At 37.0% G+C, this 21,749-nt stretch overlaps 2 protein-coding genes across 4 annotated transcripts in view; both read right to left on the bottom strand.

The window, feature by feature from the left end:
* The window catches only part of ttbk2b (tau tubulin kinase 2b), a 14,000-nt gene extending 478 nt beyond the window's left edge, over window positions 1-13,522 (bottom strand). The window contains exons 1-15 of the mRNA XM_048206437.1: window positions 13,305-13,522; window positions 11,274-11,414; window positions 10,517-10,664; window positions 10,296-10,369; window positions 10,034-10,174; window positions 9,842-9,946; window positions 9,223-9,288; window positions 9,007-9,099; window positions 8,807-8,932; window positions 8,570-8,727; window positions 8,280-8,475; window positions 5,771-5,982; window positions 5,222-5,678; window positions 3,711-4,345; window positions 1-1,316 (exon numbers count right to left, since the gene is read on the bottom strand). The exon at window positions 1-1,316 is cut by the window's left edge and continues 478 nt beyond it. Of these exons, the coding sequence (XP_048062394.1) occupies window positions 998-1,316; window positions 3,711-4,345; window positions 5,222-5,678; window positions 5,771-5,982; window positions 8,280-8,475; window positions 8,570-8,727; window positions 8,807-8,932; window positions 9,007-9,099; window positions 9,223-9,288; window positions 9,842-9,946; window positions 10,034-10,174; window positions 10,296-10,369; window positions 10,517-10,664; window positions 11,274-11,342 (2,799 nt within the window). The 5' untranslated portion in view covers window positions 11,343-11,414; window positions 13,305-13,522 and the 3' untranslated portion in view covers window positions 1-997. The remainder of the gene's footprint in view (window positions 1,317-3,710; window positions 4,346-5,221; window positions 5,679-5,770; window positions 5,983-8,279; window positions 8,476-8,569; window positions 8,728-8,806; window positions 8,933-9,006; window positions 9,100-9,222; window positions 9,289-9,841; window positions 9,947-10,033; window positions 10,175-10,295; window positions 10,370-10,516; window positions 10,665-11,273; window positions 11,415-13,304) is intronic.
* Window positions 13,523-14,841: 1,319 nt separating this feature from the next.
* slc35f6 (solute carrier family 35 member F6) overlaps window positions 14,842-21,749 on the bottom strand; it is a 9,140-nt gene continuing 2,232 nt past the window's right edge. For all 3 annotated transcript variants that reach the window (XM_048206435.1, XM_048206434.1, XM_048206433.1), the window contains exons 3-7: window positions 20,470-20,542; window positions 20,117-20,288; window positions 19,754-19,969; window positions 19,471-19,581; window positions 14,842-16,335 (exon numbers count right to left, since the gene is read on the bottom strand). In XM_048206435.1, the coding sequence (XP_048062392.1) occupies window positions 15,857-16,335; window positions 19,471-19,581; window positions 19,754-19,969; window positions 20,117-20,288; window positions 20,470-20,542 (1,051 nt within the window). In that variant the 3' untranslated portion in view covers window positions 14,842-15,856. The remainder of the gene's footprint in view (window positions 16,336-19,470; window positions 19,582-19,753; window positions 19,970-20,116; window positions 20,289-20,469; window positions 20,543-21,749) is intronic.

Here is a 21,749-nt window from a genome sequence, read left to right as displayed (position 1 = left end):
TTCAAGTAATATGGGAATGGGACTATAGTGTTTGAATCAAGAGTTCCTTTAAGGGTCCGTATAGTGTTTCGCTGCAATATATTGGTAAGTTTCTTACTGATGTTATAACTATTTACAGGGACTGTTAGTATGATATTGCAGGCATGGAAGAGATTATACTTGGCAATTGCAAGGTTGCTGACCCTTAATGTGATGGCGAATTCACTCAGTAGCAAGTCATAAAGCTACATTGTCATGTATGTAACCACATCCAATAAATAAATAAATACATTCTATAGATGATACAGTTTACAGTACATACATTCCCTGAAATACATATATACACATGCTTGCTTGGACCAGATGTACCTATACATGAATGATATCACATTGTATAGATGGCTAAGGGCTGAAATGAGCATTTAAGATTAAATGCTTTGACCAATGATTAAAAACCCAAAAAAATGATAGAAAATGTAATGTTAGAGTGCCTACAAAACTTAAAATGTGCATCTGTTTGACAGAATACAATGAGTTACTAAGTGCAGCCCCACTGTTTTCACATTTCAAACATTCTCACTGATAGTGACAAATAGTGTTTAAAATCTGACATACGTAAGGTATGTAAAGTAAAATGTGCAACAACAAAAAAACAAAAATGATAGAAAAAACAAAAAAAATATATGGCACAAACTATATAAAGTGTAAAATAAATAAATAAAAATAACTGCGATGAAATGCAATGGGCACGTTTTTAGGACAAAGTTACACAGCATCACTGAAAAGTTAATTTCAGAATGTTAATATTTCATGTTTTCCTAAAATGTCAAAAACATGATGCTTTCAAGTATTCACAACCAACCGGCAAATACCCGTTCCTTTATCGCTCTACTTATCGAAACACCACTTGTAAAAAGGCTTCAGTTCATCAGGCTTCATCATGTGACGTTAAAAGCTACTTTTGGAACAGGTTGTCAAATTACTGACAACTCACGCCATCCATTACATGCTTTTCTCTTTATTTGCTCGTTTTGGTTGTGGTTTTGCTCTCAGGACTTCCTGCCCTGACTCTGGTGCAGAACCCTGTCCCGTGATTTACTCGCAAGTCACTGATTCGAGGAGGCGGGGAGGCTGAGCAGCTACTTGGTGACGGGCTCTGACCCCCCTCAAAACGGGAAGGGGAGGAGCTTAGCGAGCGCTGCAGAGAGGAGGCGGTGGTGCGCTGGTAACGAGAGGAGCTGACGCCCAGCCCACCTCGCTCCTGCATGAGCTGAGTGAGGTTGTCCAAGAGGTCCGTGTCCCCGGTGCTGCTAGCTCGAATGCGGTAGCGTCTGCGTCTGAAACATTCAATATCACATCAATTATTTAGATGTATGCTGTAACAGCTAAAGGTGATGTTCATTTAGCTTCCTTATGAAAGAATTTCTCTCTTTTTTACTGCTGTGAATTTCACATGGCTGTTTCTCAGGCTGATTTAGACTAGTATTCCAGTTGAGTTTATAAGAGTCTTTTGTCCATCAACTAGGGCCCTATGAAATCCTCAAATTCCGTTTTATTTTTTCCTAATTCTGTTTTTTTTTTTTTTTTCATTTTAATTTTTCTGGATTCTGTTTTTTCTGTTTTAATTTTTTTGGACTCCATTTTAATTTTAATGGTTAAATCAAAAAGCATGTCTAATTAATTGAAATCATGAAACTTATACAATTTAAAGGTGCCCTAGAATTAAAAATTGAATTTATATTGGCATAGTTAAATAACAAGAGTTCAGTACATGGAAATGACATACAGTGAGTCTCAAACTCCATTGTTTCCTCCTTCTTATATAAATCTCATTTGTTTAAAAGACCTCTGAAGAACAGGCGAATCTCAACATAACACCGACTGTAACGTAACAGTCGGGGTGTACGCCCCCAATATTTGCATATGCCAGCTCATGTTCAAAGCATTAGACAAGGGCAGAACGTCTGGAGCTGCACAGCTGAATCATCAGACTAGGTAAGCAAGCAAGAACAATAGCGACAAATGGCAGATGGAGCGATAATAACTGACATGATCCATGATAACATGATATTTTTACTGATATTTGTACGTTAAACTGTCTTTCTAAATGTTTCGTTAGCATGTTGCTAATGTACTGTTAAATGTGGTTAAAGTTACCATTGTTTCTTACTGTATTCACAGAGACAAGAGCTGTCGTTATTTTCATTATTAAACAGTCTTGCAGTCTGTATAATGCATAAACACAACTTCATTCTTTATAAATCTCTCCAACAGTGTAGCATTAGCCGTTAACCACGGATCACAGCCTCAAACTCATTCAGAATCAAATGTAAACATCCAAATAAATACAATACTCACATAATCCAACGCATGCATGCAGTATGCATGACGAACACTTTGTAAAGATCCATTTTGAGGGTTATAATAGCAGTGTAAACTTTGTTTATGCACTGTTTAAGGCAAGCGCGAGCTCCGTGGGCGGGGAGCGTGAGCATTTAAAGGGGCCGCAACATGAATTGGCGCATTTCTAATGATGCCCCAAAATAGGCAGTTAAAAAAATTAATTTAAAAAAATCTATGGGGGTATTTTGAGCTGACACATTCAGGGGACACCTTAGACCTATATTACATCTTGTAAAAAACGTTCGATGGCACCTTTAACAACAATGCATTAAAAGTTAAATTTTTTAGGGCCCTATGAAATATGTTTTTTTTTTCCCTCTCAAATTCTGTTTTATCTTGACCAAATTCTGTGTTTCCTGTATTAAGTTCTCTGGATTCCATTTTAATGGTTTAATTACATTTTAATAAACAAAAAAACATGTCTAATTAATTGAATTCATAAAAACAACAAAATATATTTATTTAAAAACATCTTTTCTATGAAATGTTTTGTTTTTTTCAGAAATTCTGTGTTGTGTATTTTAATTTTCTGGCAATCAAACAAAGGCATAAAACATTAATTTAATTTATGTTTTAATAATATGACATTAAAAAAACCTTTTTTTGTCAAACAAAGTGATGCACTTTGCTGCACAAAACTTGGAAGAAAAATAAAAATTGGAACTTTTATTTTGACGGGTTTCCGTGAAGACGTTTGAGTATCTATTTCTGTGTGTTTATGATATGATGTTAGCTTTTCTCAAAATGCTAAAATGCTCATGGAGTGAGACTCTCAAAGCAGCTCTGGAGATTTAGTTTATGCATTCATGTCCTCATATAGTGAGGTGACAGAGAAAACACTGTGAGAGTCATGTGTGCCTCAGTGTGTGTGGGAAATGAAACCGCGTGTCTGCGCCATTCATTCACACAGAGACGCGTTCTGCAGGATAAATATTTAAATTGTCTTTTTGCATTTTAATATTCACAGACACTAGTCTATATCGTGATTTGATTTAAATGTACTGACCTACTTTTGATTTATTCATCAAGAATTTGACAAATTCCATGATATTCCGCGTTATACAATAAATTCTGTTTTTATGACTAAATTCCGTGATTCTATCTGCATTTCTGCATCGCAGAAATCATAGGGCCCTAATCAACTGGACTACATTGGTCACACTTGATTATCTAAAACAGACCAGCACATAAAGAGATTTCATGGACTACACTGGTCTCATTTGTATGTGTGTTTTTTGCGTGCAGCCCATGAGGACAACTTAATACAGTGAAATAGGGAACTTGCTACATTATGAAAATACTAATTTTGCAATTCTTGCTTTTCTCACCTGTTCTCGCCACCTGTGCGAAGGGGCGGTTTGCCTGGTGGTGGCCGAGGAATAAATCGAGAAGACAGCTGGTCCGGTACTAGTGTGGGGCTTATGGGTCTTGGTATTTTACTCTTGCTCGACAGAGGTCCTGAAGAGGAAGACAGAGAGAGCGGCTCCTCCACCTGCCAGTCTGATCCTCGAGAACCGGTGGGGAAGGTGAACTTGTCACGCAGCAGTGCTGAGGGGAAGTGCTCACATGACAGCGACAGAGATGGGGAAAGCGGAGCTGGAAAACCCCTGCGGGTCGGAGAGTCTGGGTCACGAACCGGGATGCGACTGGTTCGGGGTGATAGTTCACGAGGTGAAAGTTCACGAGGTGATGCCGGAGCTGCGTCAACACTGTGCCCAGTTGTCTCACCCTGGTTAGGGGTTGAAGGAGGCCCGCCGTCAGGACAGCCCGAGTCGCTCTCCACATCCTTGTCAGAAGCCTTGACGGAGATAATGTTTTCATCTGGCTTGTTAGGGCGTTTAAAGGGTGAAATTGCTGACCCATGGTCCTGCTCGTTTTCCACAGGGCCTGATGGATTGTCAGGCTGAGAGTTGTCTCCTGTCTTCTGCTGAGGCTGAATGGGCTGTAGCACTGCACTGGATGACTGTGAAGGAAATAGCATTAAGAGACAGGACATTATTAATGGAGCCCTGCAGAGATATACTCTTATAAATTTGTTTTTCTTAGTGTACCACACACTGATCTGGTGAGATTTACTGAGTTTGTGTCAGCTTCACTTTTGGTCTGATGATGTTAATGTGTAAATCCAAGTTGCTGACCAAAATCCGTGATGTTGCAGTGAAACTACTGCAATGCACCCATAAACGATCACTACTCACTGCTACAGTTTCCATCACACAATGAAACATTATGGACATGAGTTGACAGGGTTTTTTTTAATTATAGGTTTTTAAATAAATTAATACTTTTGTTCAGCAAGGACACATTAAATTGATCAAAAGTAACAGTAAATACATTTATAATATTACAAAAGATTTCTATTTCAAATAAATGCTGTTCTTTAGAAATTTCTATACATCAAAGAATCTTGAAAAAAACTATCACAATTTTCATAAAAATATTAAGCAGCACAAATGTTTTTAACATTGATAATAAATATGAAGAAATGCACTAAATCGGCATTTGAATGATCATGTGACACTGAAGTCTGGAGTAATAGCTGCTGAAAATTCAGCTTGGCCATCACAGGAATAAATTACTTTTTTAAATATATTAAAAGAGAAAACAGTTTTCTTTTTTATTGTAATAATATTTCACAATATTATTGTTTTTACAGTATTTTTTATTAAATAAATGCAGCCCTGGTGAGCAAAAGATACTTCTTTCAAAAACGTTAAAAATCTTACAGACCCTAAACATTTTAGAAGTTGTATAATTGACATCATATCTCACAAAAATATGAACTTATTTGTTTAGAAATTTAAACTCTTCTACTAAAAATATAGCATGAGTTGTTTACCTGCTCAAGATGAGACCTGCTGAGGTGGACCATTGACGCAGGCTGTATTGTGGGAAGTCTTCTCAATCCAGACAGGCCTATTACGCCAGGCAAACCTGGAAGTCGGGCGAATGGAGGTCCAGTGTGGCAGACACCTGTGTGGAATTCTGCTGAACCAATCAGGCTGCTAGCACGCTGAGGCAAGGGGTCGGACCAGGTGCGAGGGAGGGCGAGGGGGCTGGAGGAGCGTGGCGAGATCCCTGAGCGTTCCTCCTCATCTGGTTTAGAGCCAGCTGAACCGCTACCTCCCTCAAGCTCAACTAGGACCCACTCCTGTGAGTCACCCTCTTGAGGGACGGGGCTGAGGTTGACGGCAACGTAACCGCTACTGGCTGCCCCCTCCTCATCCTCCAAAGAGCCCTGCTCGACCCGACAGACAGACCTGTCTTGGGACAGACCTGGCCGCTGCTTGCCTAAACTAATAAGATGAAGAAGGAAAAGTGGTTATGATGTCTCTAGTGGCCAGTTCACATTTATAAGGATGGAAGTTCATTAAGACTGTTTACTGACTAGGCCTCAAGAAATCGTTCAATGGTGGGTTTGGGTTCGGGGGTCAGTCTCTTGTCCAGCCCCATGCTCTGACTATGGCGCATCCTTCTCAGCAGAGGAGCCACACGGTCGATGAGCAAGGTCTCTGAACGCACACGTCTGGGAGAGCCCTGGATGGAGCCACTGTTGGGGCTCTGGTTGCCCTCTTTGCTTCGCTCCTCCTCACTAGCCACCTGGATCAGCAACACAAGCTCATGATTATCTCTGAATTAAATACAAACCTGCAAACTTCAGACCGGCGAAAAAGGTGATGGGGAGGGTATAAGTAACAATAGACCTACTCTTTAAATTCTTCTAATGAATATGGTAATATCCTAAACTGTAAAAGTTCAAATAATACAAGTTTTGACAAAAACAAAAAGTTTTTATAAAATGATAAACCTCATATTCCATCCTAATAAATGATTATGCACTTTATATAAATGGTCTTAGGGTTAAGTTCACCCAAAAATGAAAATTCTGTCATTAATTACTCACTTTCATGTCGTTCCAAACCTGTAAGCCCTTCGTTCATCTTTGGAACACAAATTATGATATTTTTGATTAAATCCGAGAGCTTTCAGATCCCCCCATAGACAGCAACACAATTACCACTTTCAAGGCCCAGAAAGGTAGTAAAGACATTGTTAAAATAGTCTGTGTGACTATAGCGGTTCAACCTTAATTTTATGACGTGACGAGAATTCTTTTTGTGTGCAAAAATAATGACTTCTATAAAACAATTTCTTCTATTCCATGTCAGTCTCCGACGCGTTTCATAATTTTGAATTAACCCTTTAAGAAAAATGGCAGATGGGCAGAATGAAAATGCAAATTCACTCTCTGACAGTAGGTGGTGCTAATCAAAAAGTAGAAATATAGCAGTTACCACTCATATAATGTGGAAAATTGAAAAGAAAACAGCATTGAAACTTTTCTGAAGACTGAGTCAGTTCCTTTCAGATATACAGTAGTCAACATTTGAAGTGGATCAAAAAAGTTAATCAAAGTTGTCCTAAGAAGGATTTAGGACAACTTTGATGAAAGGTTTTGATCCACTTCAAATGTTGACTACTGTACATTCATATAAACCCCCCACCAAAAGAAAAAAAAATAATATAACCCTAAAAAAATGTTTTAATGCCTATTTTAAAGCCAGAATGACAAGTTTACAGGTGTGTAAATAACAGAGTGATTAGCAGTCATTCAGTCTGAATCAAGTGTGCCGCACAAATCCTGAAAAGTGAAACCAAAGCATCTCGATTGCCCCCAGGTGGTTGGTCCTAGTATAGGTCATAAACCCCGCCCTCTCCATGTAATTTAATGGGATGCGAGGAAAACTAAACAATTAAATTACACTTCAAATAATTTTTTCCAAAGATGGTTTCTGTCATTTTATGTAGTTTTTATCATGTTGATATAAGTTCAAGTGTTCGTTTTTAAATAAGTTTGGTTTTAGTTCATTATTTGATGCTATAAAAACGGGGATGTGACGTCATGATTGACAGCTGCGATCGACAGCTTCTCTCAGCAAAGTAGTCACTGAGACTTTTTTCGGGAGAAGACTGGAGCTTTAACTTTAATTTCTACATTTCCATAACTGTTTATTTCACACCGAAATAATGAGTTGTTCTGCAGTAAACTGTAGTAAACGATTCTGCAGGAGTGTGGGGGCAACACTTCATTCTCACTACTGTGCAGAATCAGGTCCCAAATCTGCATAAGATGTCAGCGCCATATTAAAGGTCCCGTTCTTCGTGATCCCATGTTTCAAACTTTAGTTAGTGTGTAATGTTGTTGTTAGAGTATAAATAAGATCTGTAAAATTTTAAAGCTCAAAGTTCAATGCCAAGCGAGATATTTTATTTAACAGAAGTCGCCTACATCAAACGGCCAGTTTGGACTACATCCCTCTACTTCCTTCTTTAATGACGTCACTAAAACAGTTTTTTGACTAACCTCCGCCCACAGGAATACACAAGAGTTGCGTTTGTATAGTGTGTTTGTCGCCATGTCGTCGAAACGCTGTTATTTTCATCCCGCAGTCCAATCACCGGGTCTGATTCCGGCTCAAATTGATAGGGTAAAATTAAAGACATGAGCGCGTGCATCTCCACGTTATGGTAAGAGGCGTGTCCTTTCCGGGCAAGATGTGCTAAACTGCTGTCGAATCACAACACAGGAACCGCTGACACAATCAGAACTCGTTACGTATTTCTGAAGGAGGGACTTCATAGAACAAGGAAGTCATCAGCCCGTTTTTATGACAGTGGAAACAGCGGTATACAGATAAGTAAATTATGTGAAAAATACTGTGTTTTTTTACACGCGAAACATGAACACATGTTGTATTGCACACTATAAACACAATCAAAGCTTCAAAAAACCACGAAAAACGGGACCTTTAAGACATTGGCGGCTTCACTCTTCTACAATGGAAGAGAGTGGAGGTGCGTCGTCCATATTTTTTTTACAGTGGTCTGAATAGTACCTTTCTGATTAGCGGCTGAACATGGTTGAGGTTTCGGTCACGGCTGTGCTCCATATCCTCCCAGACATCCGCTCCCTGCGCAGGCTGCGTTGGGATGGGGGCGCAATTATCAGCCTCACTGAGGCGCTCACCCTGAAGGACGTCCTCTGTGTTCTCACGCTGCAGATCGCCCGGGATCACGGAGGCATTGGCCATGCTAGGAAGAAACATTCATTTAACCATGTAGACATCAAACAGTTTATATAGAGACTCAATGCATTATTGAATCATCATAGATGCTGGATATCTACCCCAAATATGCAGGTGTGAGGCGGGTCAACTGCTGGGCTGTGGTTGTTAGGGTTCCAACATTAAGTGTGTCCTCCGAATCTGTTCTCTCCCAGTCATACGGGTCGTTTTCCACCACATTGTAGCTCTTCATACTGTTGTCAAAGACTGACATCAGCAGCTGCAACACAATGAGAGAGTATGTTAGTGAATGGGTACGCTTACAAAAATCTTTGCTAAAAAATGGCTCAGTTCAGTACCTGATAATCCGGTTTAGTGTAGTAGTCCAGACTGGAGATATGGTCGAGGAAAATGCTAAACTCATCTGGGAGGCTCTTGAGCATGAGGCGATGGTTGTACGTCTCCTTCATATTTCCGACCTGTTCCTGTATTGATAGCAGGATTAAGAACACCAGCAGATCTCTTATCCATGGAAAATTATGATTTGAGCAGAACTCACTTTGTCTTTGATTTTCCTCCAGGGTAGCTGACCCACCATGAACTCCACAAGCATATAAAATAACGACCAGAGGTCATCATGACGACCCATTTCCTTTGAAAACGAAGGATGTGCATTTTAGTGAAATATGAATAAGTAATATGACCTGCTGTGTAAAAGACATCTGATCGGCATCCGCCATTGGCTTGAGAATGTGTGCAAAAAGAGAGAAGCTACCTTATTTTTGTGCGCATTAACTGAAGCATAACGGACGGTCCCTCTGAAACCTGCCACTGGGCGTGGCTTTGGACAATAAAGAGAATGTGCAATCATAAGTAAATATATAGAAATACATTACAGGTATAGTTCACTCAAAAATGATGACATTGAAAATTCATCAATGTTCACTTAAAAATCTTGACATCCACCTTTTGGTTCATTCATAAGAGTCTGAGTAGTATCTTTTAGACCAGTTTTGGGAACAAGATCAACTGATTCAATGGGAAAAAAAAGCTTCCGTATGACTTCAGAAGGCCTGTAATATAGTGCAGGAGCCATGTGGAGCCACTTTTATAAAACCTTTATGGTTCTTTTGTGTCCTTTTTAAATACTGAAAGCTTCAATCCCCAATCACTGTAATAGAAAAGAGCAATTCTTCAGTAATTGCTTAAAACTTCTGCTTTTGTGTTCTACAGAAGAAATAGCCAGAAATAGAACGCGAGTAAATGATAACTGAATTTTAATTTTTGTGTGAACTATCCCTTTAAGCAACACTACTATATGACAACAGCATTCTTACAAAGACAGAGTAATGTTTCATAAATATAACCTTTAAAATAAATCTGTGATTACTCACTGGACGGACTTCTTGACATGAGTTTGTAAACTGGCGTGCTAACCCAAAATCAAGCATATAACAGGTTCGGCATGTAGTGGAAAGACGGCCCATTGCAAAGTTGGACTGTTTGAAATAGAAAAGGATTGATGATTAGTTTATATAGTCTAAAAAGGAAGAATAAGGCCCTGTTAAAAGAGAGAGTAGACATACGGGTTTGATGTCTCGATGCAGGAAACCCACAGAGTGGATGCTCTCGATGGCCTCCAAGATTTGTCGACCCAGCCTGAGTGTGGTGGAGACACTGAATGTGCCATGGCTCATGTTGCGTCGAAGGTCTGCCAAGTTCCTTCCCTGCAGTTCAATGGACAAACATCACTTCAGGTGACTGAAGTCAGGGTTGTTGTGTTACTATGACCTGTGTGAAATAACGTCCATCAATTCAGAAACAAGAATAAATCATCTGACGCCCTACCTGAAGCTCCATAACCACGTAGTTGAAGCGGTCATTGCGTCCACAGCCAACAAAACGACAAACATGGTCTTTACCTACAAAATAGGTCAAAATAAAGAAATAGTGAATGTTATACATTTGTATTTTTGCCAATGTAATACTGTTTTTGCCCATAATAGAGCAGAATATAGTGTTTTTATGTTTGCTTAATATAGGCCTTAAATGTCTGTCTTCATCTTTACCCTGAAGTCTTTTCAAAACTGCTACTTCCATCTTCAGGACCTGTTTGGGTTGCTGGGCAGACTCCACTTTCAGAGCCACGTTGACCTGGTTCGCCTGGTCCAGGACTTCATAGATCTCGCCAAAACCACCCCCACCAATCTTCTTCAACTAGACAGGAAAGAAAAATATGAAATGAATGACAAAAAGAAATCCTGAAACAAACAAAACAAAAATTATATTATAAAGAGAGCATTCACAAGTACAGCATTTATTTGAAATAAAAATAACATTGTCTTCTCTGTCACTTTTGATCAATTGAATGCCTGCTAAATAAAAATAATAATTTTTTCCAAAAAAAGATACCTCAAACTTAGGTATTATACTGTATACATCTTTTTTCCCCTTCTCTAATTGAGTAGACAGCTTTCAAACTTGTGTTGGAGAACAGATGTTACATGACAGTTCTGTTCAGGCATGAAATACTGCCTTTGAAAAAATGTCCTAGCAAAACAACACTTTTGTCATGAAATATAATGCTGTGTCTCATGACTATTTGTCAGCGTGCTGTACAGTTTTCTGTGCTGATGTCAGCACTGCTCAACACACCTGCAGTGTATCATTTGACTCAGTTTAAAAGGAAAAAAACTCCTCGTCTGTGCGAAAGTTTACATAAAGGATTCTGACAGCTATCAGAACATGTCTACAAAACTAACAGTGAGTATTTGAACAGTCCTGAAGTCTTGTCCTCATAAATACAGCTCCTTCAAAAGAACTCACCACTCTCCATCGCTCCCGGACCATGCTCCCGACAGCCAAGATATCAGTCTGCTCCCCTGTTCCACTCATCCTGATGCTCAAGAGTGGACTGAGCACACTCAGAGAAGCTCTACACCTCACATCAGTGAGCTCGGGTCCTCACTGAAAATCACAGTAAGATTAGAAAAACATCTGTAGACTTTAAAAAGGTTTCATTTAGTTGGAACTGCAGGGTTACAGCAGAAATGAAAGGCTCTAGAGAAGTTTGCAGACATAAGGGAGATTCCTTTGCTACGATGGCTTTAGACATGACAAAAATATTTTTTTGGCTGCATCCATTAGGAGGGCCTTCTGTAAAGGTAGCCTAAATTACTTGAATCTGACCTGTCCCAAGGTTGTCTTTTTAACAAAATAGTCAAGATCTGTAAAAGAATCTGTCCTGGTTCTTTTTTGACTGTCAATGCTAGGGTGCAGAGCAAAACTGATGATGCTAAATACAGTAAAACCCTTGAGGAACAGGCATACTGTAGGCCTGAAACAAGAATAAAATCTGCAAGACAGTGACTCAGGGAAACATAATCTGTAAATCTACATCACAAAGACTAGCTTAATTATTTTATATGGCTATCTAGTTATAAGACAGAGAACCTCGGCTCTGTTTGATAGTAACTGAAAGAGAAAAAAAATGCAATCATTGCTATTTGCTAAGAGCCTACATGCATATTGAGAAACATTCTAGAACTTATTTACCACTACAAACACTTGTAGATAATATGTGCATTATCTTCAGTAATATATGTATAATTTTGTATATTATGCACAAGTATACTGTGCATTGTCTGTCAATAACTGAGTGCAGTGTTGGTGAATCATGCACACAAGACTTTCAATTATTGTTCCACTTGTGTATATGGTGTGTGTTTCTCAACCAGGGGTCCATGGACCCCTAGTGGTCCTTGACATAATGCCAGGGGGTCCTTATAAAATATCTGAATATGAATTTTTGTATATTTTGACATGTTCCCATAAAAGAAGAAGATAATATATGTATAATATAACTGACGAAATGACTAAATAAAGGACAAGTAACTAAGTTAGTAGTAAATTTAACTTGATTGCATTTGGTCGTCACAAAGACATTAATGATACCAATGAGCCAATTTTATTCCGGGGTCCTTGAGGATGGTTCCAAATATGACGGGGGTCCATTACTCAAAAAAGTTTGAGATTCACAGTGGCAATAAAGTGATTTGATTAGTCACAGCCCAAATGTAAAAATATGTTTCCATTCTGACACACACAACTGCTTAAAAAATTAACAATGCTGTATTGCTGTAAAATGCTATAATTTTATATTATATATATATATATATATATATATATATATATATATATAAACAATAAATATGTTTACTGTACTTTAAAATATAACAAATTATTATTGTCTATAAAGGACCCAATTCTGTTAAAAGTAATTTATTCAGGCTTTAGTCATTAAATCTGGACTAAACTATCAATACTAATATTATTTTCCCCACCGGTCAGAACTGAACTGATGGATGACAGTCCAAACCAACTGCCATTCGTTAGCTGCATGCAGTACTGTTTTAATAGGGATCATCTTAAGGGTGGCTGCAGCTGGCCTGTTACATGTCTTTACTAGCTGGATGTGTAACTGAATTGTGAGCATTTTAGCTTATACCAACATCTACAAGCTATGTTGAAAACTGCCGCTGTCTTGTAGATGTTGGTTGAGTCTTTCTCTCTGTCCTTTCCGCATCCAGTCATAAAAGAGGGAGACATAGGACAAAGCTAGCTAAAGCTAAAGCATCAGCCAAAGCCAAATCACTGAACAAAACAGCGCAACGAAACGGTGCCGCGCTAGCTAATTAGCCAAACTGAACATCTGCGCCTCAACATACAGCTATTATTGAACATACGGTTGCCAGGTTACGCATTGGCAACACTATGTTGTGACGGCTTTAATCCCGTTAATAATGCGGACTAGCTCGCTATGCACGCGCTCATTCAGTTACCCGGTGTGTACATTACCTCTGTCTGCAGCGGAGGTCCAATATATTTCCGAAGGCTTCAAAACATCTTCTTTTGTTCTATAGACCATGCTGATGTGAAATGTTGGACATACTAATCCCATAACGTTTTAAAACACAAAATAAAGACTGAAGTTCACGTTATCAGCTTCACTTCTCTCAGCGGCAGCAGCGGTGGCTCGATGACTGAACGAGAGCACCGATATGTGACGTCACAACTGGTCGATTGGGTTTGATCCCAAACAACAATTTTATTTTTTATTATAAATTATATATATATATATATATATATATATATATATATATATATATATATATATATACAGTACAGTCCAAAAGTTTGGAACCACTAAGATTTTTAATGTTTTTGAAAGAAGTTTCGTCTGCTCACCAAGGCTACATTTATTTAATTAAAAATACAGTAAAAAACAGTAATATTGTGAAATATTATTACAATTTAAAATGACTGTTTTCTATTTGAATATATTTCACAAAGTAATTTATTCCTGTGATGGCAAAGCTGAATTTTCAGCATCATTACTCCAGTCTTCAGTGTCACATGATCCTTCAGAAATCATTCTAATATGCTGATCTGCTGCTCAAGAAACATTTAATGTGTACAATTGTACAAAATATTTGTGTACAATATTTTTTTTCAGGATTATTTGATGAATAGAAAGTTCAAAAGAAGTGTTTATCTGAAATCTAATCTTTTGTAACATTATAAATGTCTTTACTGCCACTTTTGATTGATTTAATGCATCCTTGCTGAATAAAAGTATTCATTTCTTTAATTTCTTTTTAAAAAAATAAAAATAAAAATTCTTACTGACCCCAAACTTTTGAACGGTAGTGTATAATGCTACAGAAGCTTTGTATTTTAGATAAATGCTGTTCTTTTGAACTTTCTATTCATCAAGGAATCCTGAAAAAAAAAGTACATAACTGTTTTCAACATTGAAAATAATCATAAATGTTTATTGAGCAGCAAATCAGCATATTAGAATGATTTCTGAAGGATCATGTGACACTGAAGACTGGAGTAACGATGCTGAAAATTCAGCTTTGCATCACAGGAATAAATTACTTTGTCAAATATATTTAAATAGTACATTAGCTATTAAATTGTATAGTAGTTAATAATAATAATATTTCACAATATTACTGTTTTTTACTGTATTTTTAATTAAATAAATGTAGCCTTGGTGAGCAGACGAAACTTCTTTTAAAAACATTAAAAATCTTAGTGGTTCCAAACTTTTGGACTGTACTGTACTAATATATATTATATATATATATATATATATATATATATATATAACATGAGTTAACATGAACTAAGTTAAAAACATTTACACATTTATTAATTTTAGTTATTAATTTCAACATTTACTAATACATTATGATTTAAATAATTTCTCTGTGTTAGTAATATTTAATGGATCTGAACTGACACAAACTAACAATGAACAGTTAATAAATTCTGTAACAAATATATTGCTCATAGTTAATGCATTAACTAAAATGGAACCTTAATGTAAAGTGTTAAAGTTTCTGTAATTATTATTTGTATTGATGGTCATTGTTTTAAACTTTGCATTGGGATATTATGCTCACACACTGAAAATCTGTTGTGCAATAGTGTACATAAATGTAAACGAAAGATTTACATTAAAAGTTACAAAATTATCATCATCTTGGTCACATACAGTATCTTCATTGTAGCATTACACAGTTCAAACATTTAGTTTGAACCAATAATCAAAATTAAAATAGGTTTGGCAATAGATTTGTTACATACACATATATGTGACACCAGCATTAGACATAACTGATCTAATTAACAAGTCACGGAGTGAAACAGTTCTGTCCTCTTCAAGTTCATTTCATTTAACACAAACAAATCCACAATGCAAAAAAAAAAAAATTTTTCTTACAAGAATGTGAGAGGAATTTATACATTTATGCAGAGGACAGATTAATCAAATGGAACACAGAAGATATCAATGCTTAATACATTTAGTAAAACTACACTGTTTTTGAAATCAATTTTCGTTGCACCTATGAAAAAAAATTGCTAAGAACTACTTTTCATATTTTTTACAAACCAAATATCACTGGACTAACAGAAGGTTTTCTTGTCAGTACATAATACCCGTTTCACAGATCATTAAAAATATTCCTCAAATAAAATGATTAGAGAAATAATGTGCTCGCAACAGCACATCATGTAAAAAAAAATTGTTTTGAAACCTATAAAACAGAATTAAAAGCTTTAAAATATTTTTCTAAGGTTTTTTTGGCATTAAAATCATGTAAAAATTATATGTTTCCATCCCTTTCACAAAGTGTTAATTTGCATACAAAACCTAAGCATCACCGTCCCTTTTTTACAGTTGAGACATGCCCACAAAAAGTGGATTTAAGCAATAAGTAGTGATGGTTCCCAAGTATTGATTTAGTCATCTAAAACAATACTAAAACGTGATTCTCTCTTAAAATGGAAACAACCGTTAAAACTAAGAAATTTAAATTTTTGTTAAATGTCCAACATTAGCTCTCCTGGGTGGCTTTTCCTCCACCAAGCAGTCTCTCTCTCTCTGGAGCATCTCCTTCCTCTGCTGTCTGCTCTCTAGGGAAGCAAGGAAGTTTGTCCATCAAGGGCTTGTGGAGTCCATTGTACAGCGCCGTACCCACGAGTAGGATGATGAAGCCCAGAATCTGTAGGCCCTGGAATTTCTCCCAGCCCAGCGCCAAACTCACCACCCAGATGACTAAAGTGCGCAGACTGTCCAGCACCATGCGAGTGGTGGCACTTATCTCCTTGGTGACGCTGATGCCAGCGAAGTTAAAGAAAGCGATGCTCACGGTGTTGCCCAGCAGTGCCAGCAAAATGAGAGGTTTGTGGCCAATTTGACAGAAGGCGTCCAGGGCGTCTTCAAGGACCTGCCGTGGGTTATCTGCAAAACTTCCCACAGGGATGTAGAACATCGGGATGAGGAGTAGAGAGAGGATGACAAATCCAAAAAAACCTGAGAAACAGAGAGAGGGAAGACAACTAAGGTACTGGGAAACAGTGGTGGGGAAAGTTACTTTGAAAAGTAATACATTACAATACTCCCTTAAAAAGTAACTAATTGCATTACTTTTTAAGAAAAGTAATGTTACATTACTTTTGCATTACATTTCTTCACCTGGGGTGGGCTTTGTTTTGTTTTTGTTTTTTACAAAAAAGTTCTATTTTGGGGCAAATGTAAAGGCCCTTTCACACCAAAATTGAAATAATAAGCCTCAGGCTGAAGGAAATGCTTATTCACAGAACTACAATAACCATCGTGTTTACACATACCTCTGCACTTACGATTTTTCTCAACATTGGGAAAAGAGAGCCGTCAGTCAATAAATGGGAAAACTAAGTAACTTGCATTACTTTATTGAAGTTGTAAATTTTAAAAGTAATGTGTTACTTTACTAGTTACTTGAAAAAGTAATCTGATTACATAACTCAAGTTACTTGTAATGCATTACCCCCAACACTGCTGGGAAAGAGATTAATCTTGTTGAACTTTTTAAAAATAAACATTAAAATTGCATCTGTTTGTCAGATGTTCATTAGTAAAACATTTATTTTATCTATACTACCCTTTATTACTGATGTAATCTTTTTAACAGTTAGCCTTTTCCAGCAAGGACAAGTTAAAGGTGCCCTAGAATTAAAAATTGAATTTACCTTGGCTTAGTTAAATAACAAGAATTCAGTACATGGAAATGACATACAGTGAGTCTCAAACACCATTGTTTCCTCCTTCTTATATAAATCTAATTTGTTTAAAAGACCTCTGAAGAACAGGCGAATCTCAACATAACACCGATTGTAACGTAACAGTCGGGATCATTAATATGTACGCCCCCAATATTTGTATATGCCGGCTCATGTTCAAGGCATTAGACAAGTGCAGGTCATCTGGATCTACACAGCCGAATCATCAGACTAGGTAAGCAAGCAAGGACAATAGCGAAAAATGGCAGATGGAGACATGATCCATGATATCATGATATTTTTAGTGATATTTGTAAATTGTCTTTCTAAATGTTTCGTTAGCATGTTGCTAATGTACTGTTAAATGTGGTTAAAGTTACCATCGTTTCTTACTGTATTCACGGAGACAAGACTGTCGTTATTTTAATTTTTTAAACACTTGCAGTCTGTATAATTCATAAACACAACTTCATTCTTTATAAATCTCTCCAACAGTGTGTATTGTTAGCTTTAGCCACGGAGCACTATCAAACTCATTCAGAATCAAATGTAAACATCCAAATAAATACCATACTTACACGATTAGACATCCTGCATGACCAACACTTTGTAAAGATCCATTTTGAGGGTTATATTAGCTGTGTGAACTTTGTTTATGCTGTTTAAGGCAAGCGCGAGCTCCGTGGGCGTGGAGCACGAGAATTTAAAGGGGCCGCAGCCTGAATCGGCGCATATTTAATGATGCCCCAAAATAGGCAATTAAAAAAATTAATTAAAAAAAATCTATGGGGTATTTTGAGCTGAAACTTCAGACACATTCAGGGGACACCGTAGGCTTATATTACATCTTTTAAAAAGACGTTTTACGGCACCTTTAAATTGGTCAAAAAAATGACAGTAAAGACTTTACATTGTTACAAAAAAAAATGCTGTTCTTTTAAACCTTCTACTTATCAAAAAATCCTGAAAACATATCATGGTTCTGGTTTCCACAAAAATATTAAGCAGCACAACTCTTTTCAACACTGATAATAGGTTAAAACTTTGGTATGGGGAACAATTCTCACTTTGAACTAATTGCTTATTAGCTTACATATTGGCTGTTTATAAAGCACATATTAATGCCTTATTCTGCATGACCATATTCTACATCCCTAAATCCTACCCAATAAACATAAACGCTACAACAAATACCTTACTAACTATTAATAAGCAGTAAATTAAGAATTTGAGTCATAGTTATTAGTGAATATGTGTTCCCCATACCAACCGATAATAGTAAATGTTTTTTGAGCACTACTTTAGGATATTAGTATGATTTCTGAAGGAACATGTGACACTGTATACTGGAGGGATGACTTCTAAAATTTCAGCTCTGCCATTACGGGAATAAATTACTTTTTAATATATAATAAAATAGAAAACAAACAAACAAAACATACTGTTTTACTGTACTTTTTATTTCTTTCTTTAAAAAACATTTTAAAAATCTAGCCAACCCCGAACCTTTGAACTATATTGGATGAAGTGAAATTATAATCATTACGGCAACATTAAAGGGATAGTTCACCCAAAAATGAAAATTTGATGTTTATCTGCTTACCCCCAGGGCATCCAAGATGTAGATGACTCTGTTTCTTCAGTAGAACACAAATGATAATTTTTAACTCCAACCGCTGCCGTCTGTCGGTCAAATAATAAGAGTGATTGGGAACTTGAACAATAAGAGTCGAAAAAACTTCCATAGACATATCCAAATTAAACCCTGCGGCTCGTGACGACGCATTGATGTCCTAAGACACGAAACGATCGGTTTGTACGAGAAACCGAACAGTATTTATATCATTTTTTACCTCTAAAACACCACTATGTCCAACTTCGTTCAGCATCCGGTTAGTGAGGTCTGATCGCGCTCTGACAACGGAAGTGATGTCTCGCACTCATTGAAGTATATGGGCGAGACATTACTTCCGTCATCAGAACGCGTTTTTTGACCTTACTAACAGGATGCTGAACGAAGTTGGACATAGTGGTGTATTAGAGGTAAAAAATGATATAAATACTGTTCGGTTTCTCGCACAAACCGATCGTTTCGTGTCTTAAGACATCAATGTGTCATCACGAGCCGCAGGGTTTAATTTGGATTTGTCTATGGAAGTTTTTTCGACTCTTATTGTTCAAGTTCCCAATCACTCTTATTATTTGACTGACAGACGGCAGCGGTTGGAGTTAAAAATCATCATTTGTGTTCTACTGAGGAAACAAAGTCACCTACATCTTGGATGCGCTGGGGGTAAGCAGATAAACATCAAATTTTCATTTTTGGGTGAACTATCCCTTTAATATTATGTAGCATCAATATACTTGGATCAATGTGGCAACTGATTAAAAATGACTAAATCTTTACCTTCAGTCCCAACAGCCTTCAGTGGATGCACGTTGTGCTTGTAAACAAACTTCTCCTCCAAGACCATCTGGACTGAAACAATAATCTGTGCCATGATGATCAAAAGGTCCCCTTTAAGAAAAGATCAATGGATCATCAGTGATACAATCAAATCAGCTACAGATGCAAGATACAATCAGTTAAAAAAATATCCTGATAAACAGCTCATGAGAGGATTTTACTGATTTGTAGACAAAATACATCATTCTGTATGATTAAAAACATTTGGCAGCAGCAGAGTTACCTGTGATAACCTCACTGAGCTTATGGGAGTCATTCCCATGGCCGTTTACAAAGTCAGCCAATCCAACCACCACCAGACCAAGGATGGTGACTAGGATCCCAATCCACTGGCTGGGCTGCAGACGGCGTCCTAAGAATGCTACAGACAGCAGTCCGGTGAAGATGATCACAGCTCCTCGCAGCATCTGGAAACTGGAGGCGCTGGTCATGTTCAGTGCTAGAGATATGAAGAAAAAGGAAGGAAATCTTTTTAAAACAGAATGGATGTTTTTAGATAATATAAATGAATATATTAATTATATATAGTTTTAAAGTAGATCACACTGTCTAACTCAAATTGAAGTGAAAGATGATTAACACTCACCAACATACATGATGGACGTTCCCAACATGTCACAAAGAGCAGGGGGGAGGAAAAGTAAGGGGTTAAAACTCTGGCCTGGTTCCATGGAGGGCTCGGGTCTGCGCCGATCATGACAAAGGAGAATGTGGAACACTACCAGGCAGGACAGCTCTCCCAAAAACATTCCCACAGCCTGGAAGGGCGAGAGGAGGAGAGGTACGATGAAGGAAGTTTCGAAACCAGTTCTCACTTTGCCAAAGTATAAGATAACACTTCAGTTCTCTGCTGAGCTACTGAAAAAACATGTGCTCTGAGGGGAATTTTGATGTGAATAGTGTGTTGTTATCTTGGTAAGGATAATTGAATGTCATTACCTGTACAAAAGGGTGGGAGAAGTTATGATCTTTGGTACCATAACATCCAGGTGCAGAGAACATATCAGCCCATCTAGAAGATGAACACATTTATCACATTAAAGGTGATGAGTGTAATTTTTCTATATTAAAATTCCTTCCAACTTAATATGCAGTATAACTATAAATAAGGCACTCATAGCAAACATTAGCTTAACAATGGCTAGTATTTTGTATCCGTTTGTCCAAACAACGGTGCATATGCAACGTGTTATATTTAATAAACATTTATTTGTATAGCACTTTTCATACATGGAAGGCAGTGCTTCACAAGCATAAAAACAAATATTGGCAGTACAATTTCACACAATATCAATATAAAATGCTCAAAAGCAACTATATAAAGCTCACAAGGTAAAATAAAGACATAGTTTCACACAATTTCACACAATATCAATATACTCATAATATAAGCAACTTTAAAAAGATATGCCTTAACCCGGCTTTTAAAAATGCGAATGCTAGAAGCCTCTTTCACTTCATTCATATTCATATTCAACTATAATGTTTAATTATGATAATTAATAATAATGAGCATTTCCACACAACACATTGAAACTACAAAGTTTAAAATGTAATATCCATCTTTCACCTGCCAGTCACTGTAAGTTTAATAAGTAACTATGCACATGGTACACTAATGTCACTTTTACAACCATGAAATGACAATTCATGACCTCATGACAAAGAAAAGACTATAATTTTCCCTCTTTAGAATTAAAATTTGATTTAATTAATTTAGCAAAGCTGTTTTATAAAAGGTAAAAAAAAAAAGCATCTGTATCACACCACCGTTGTCAGTTCTTCAGAAGAAATTAAGTGAAACTGTGGTCTCAAATATCGTCTTCCTAGAAACATCAAGCTTGTTTTAGACACAAAGCTGTATCAAATTACTTCACAGTATTTGTGGCAGACAGCTTCGTTCTTGACGAGAGAAATATCTTGCAAGATATTTAATGCTGCGACTGCACTATTGACTAATAGTCACAAGTGTTTTGGTGGCAGAATTGCTGATTTTGCAGCATCAACATGTCACGACACATCGGATCGTTACAACTGCACAAGAGTCATCTAATCATCTTGTCCTAAAAAGTGCGATTTAACTTCAACTTCATCGGTGTATATTAACTGCATACAATGTTATTTATTTATTTTTTATATCAATCAAAAAGGTTCATCTTTCTTTAATCTAATTTGTTTACATTCTTTTAAAATTAAATTAATACAATCAAAAATTACAT

Source organism: Megalobrama amblycephala, linkage group LG11 (genome assembly GCF_018812025.1).
Source record: "Megalobrama amblycephala isolate DHTTF-2021 linkage group LG11, ASM1881202v1, whole genome shotgun sequence".
Lineage (NCBI taxonomy): Eukaryota > Metazoa > Chordata > Actinopteri > Cypriniformes > Xenocyprididae > Megalobrama > Megalobrama amblycephala.
Note: the sequence above shows the minus strand (reverse complement) of the source record. Positions and strands in the feature narration are given on the sequence as shown.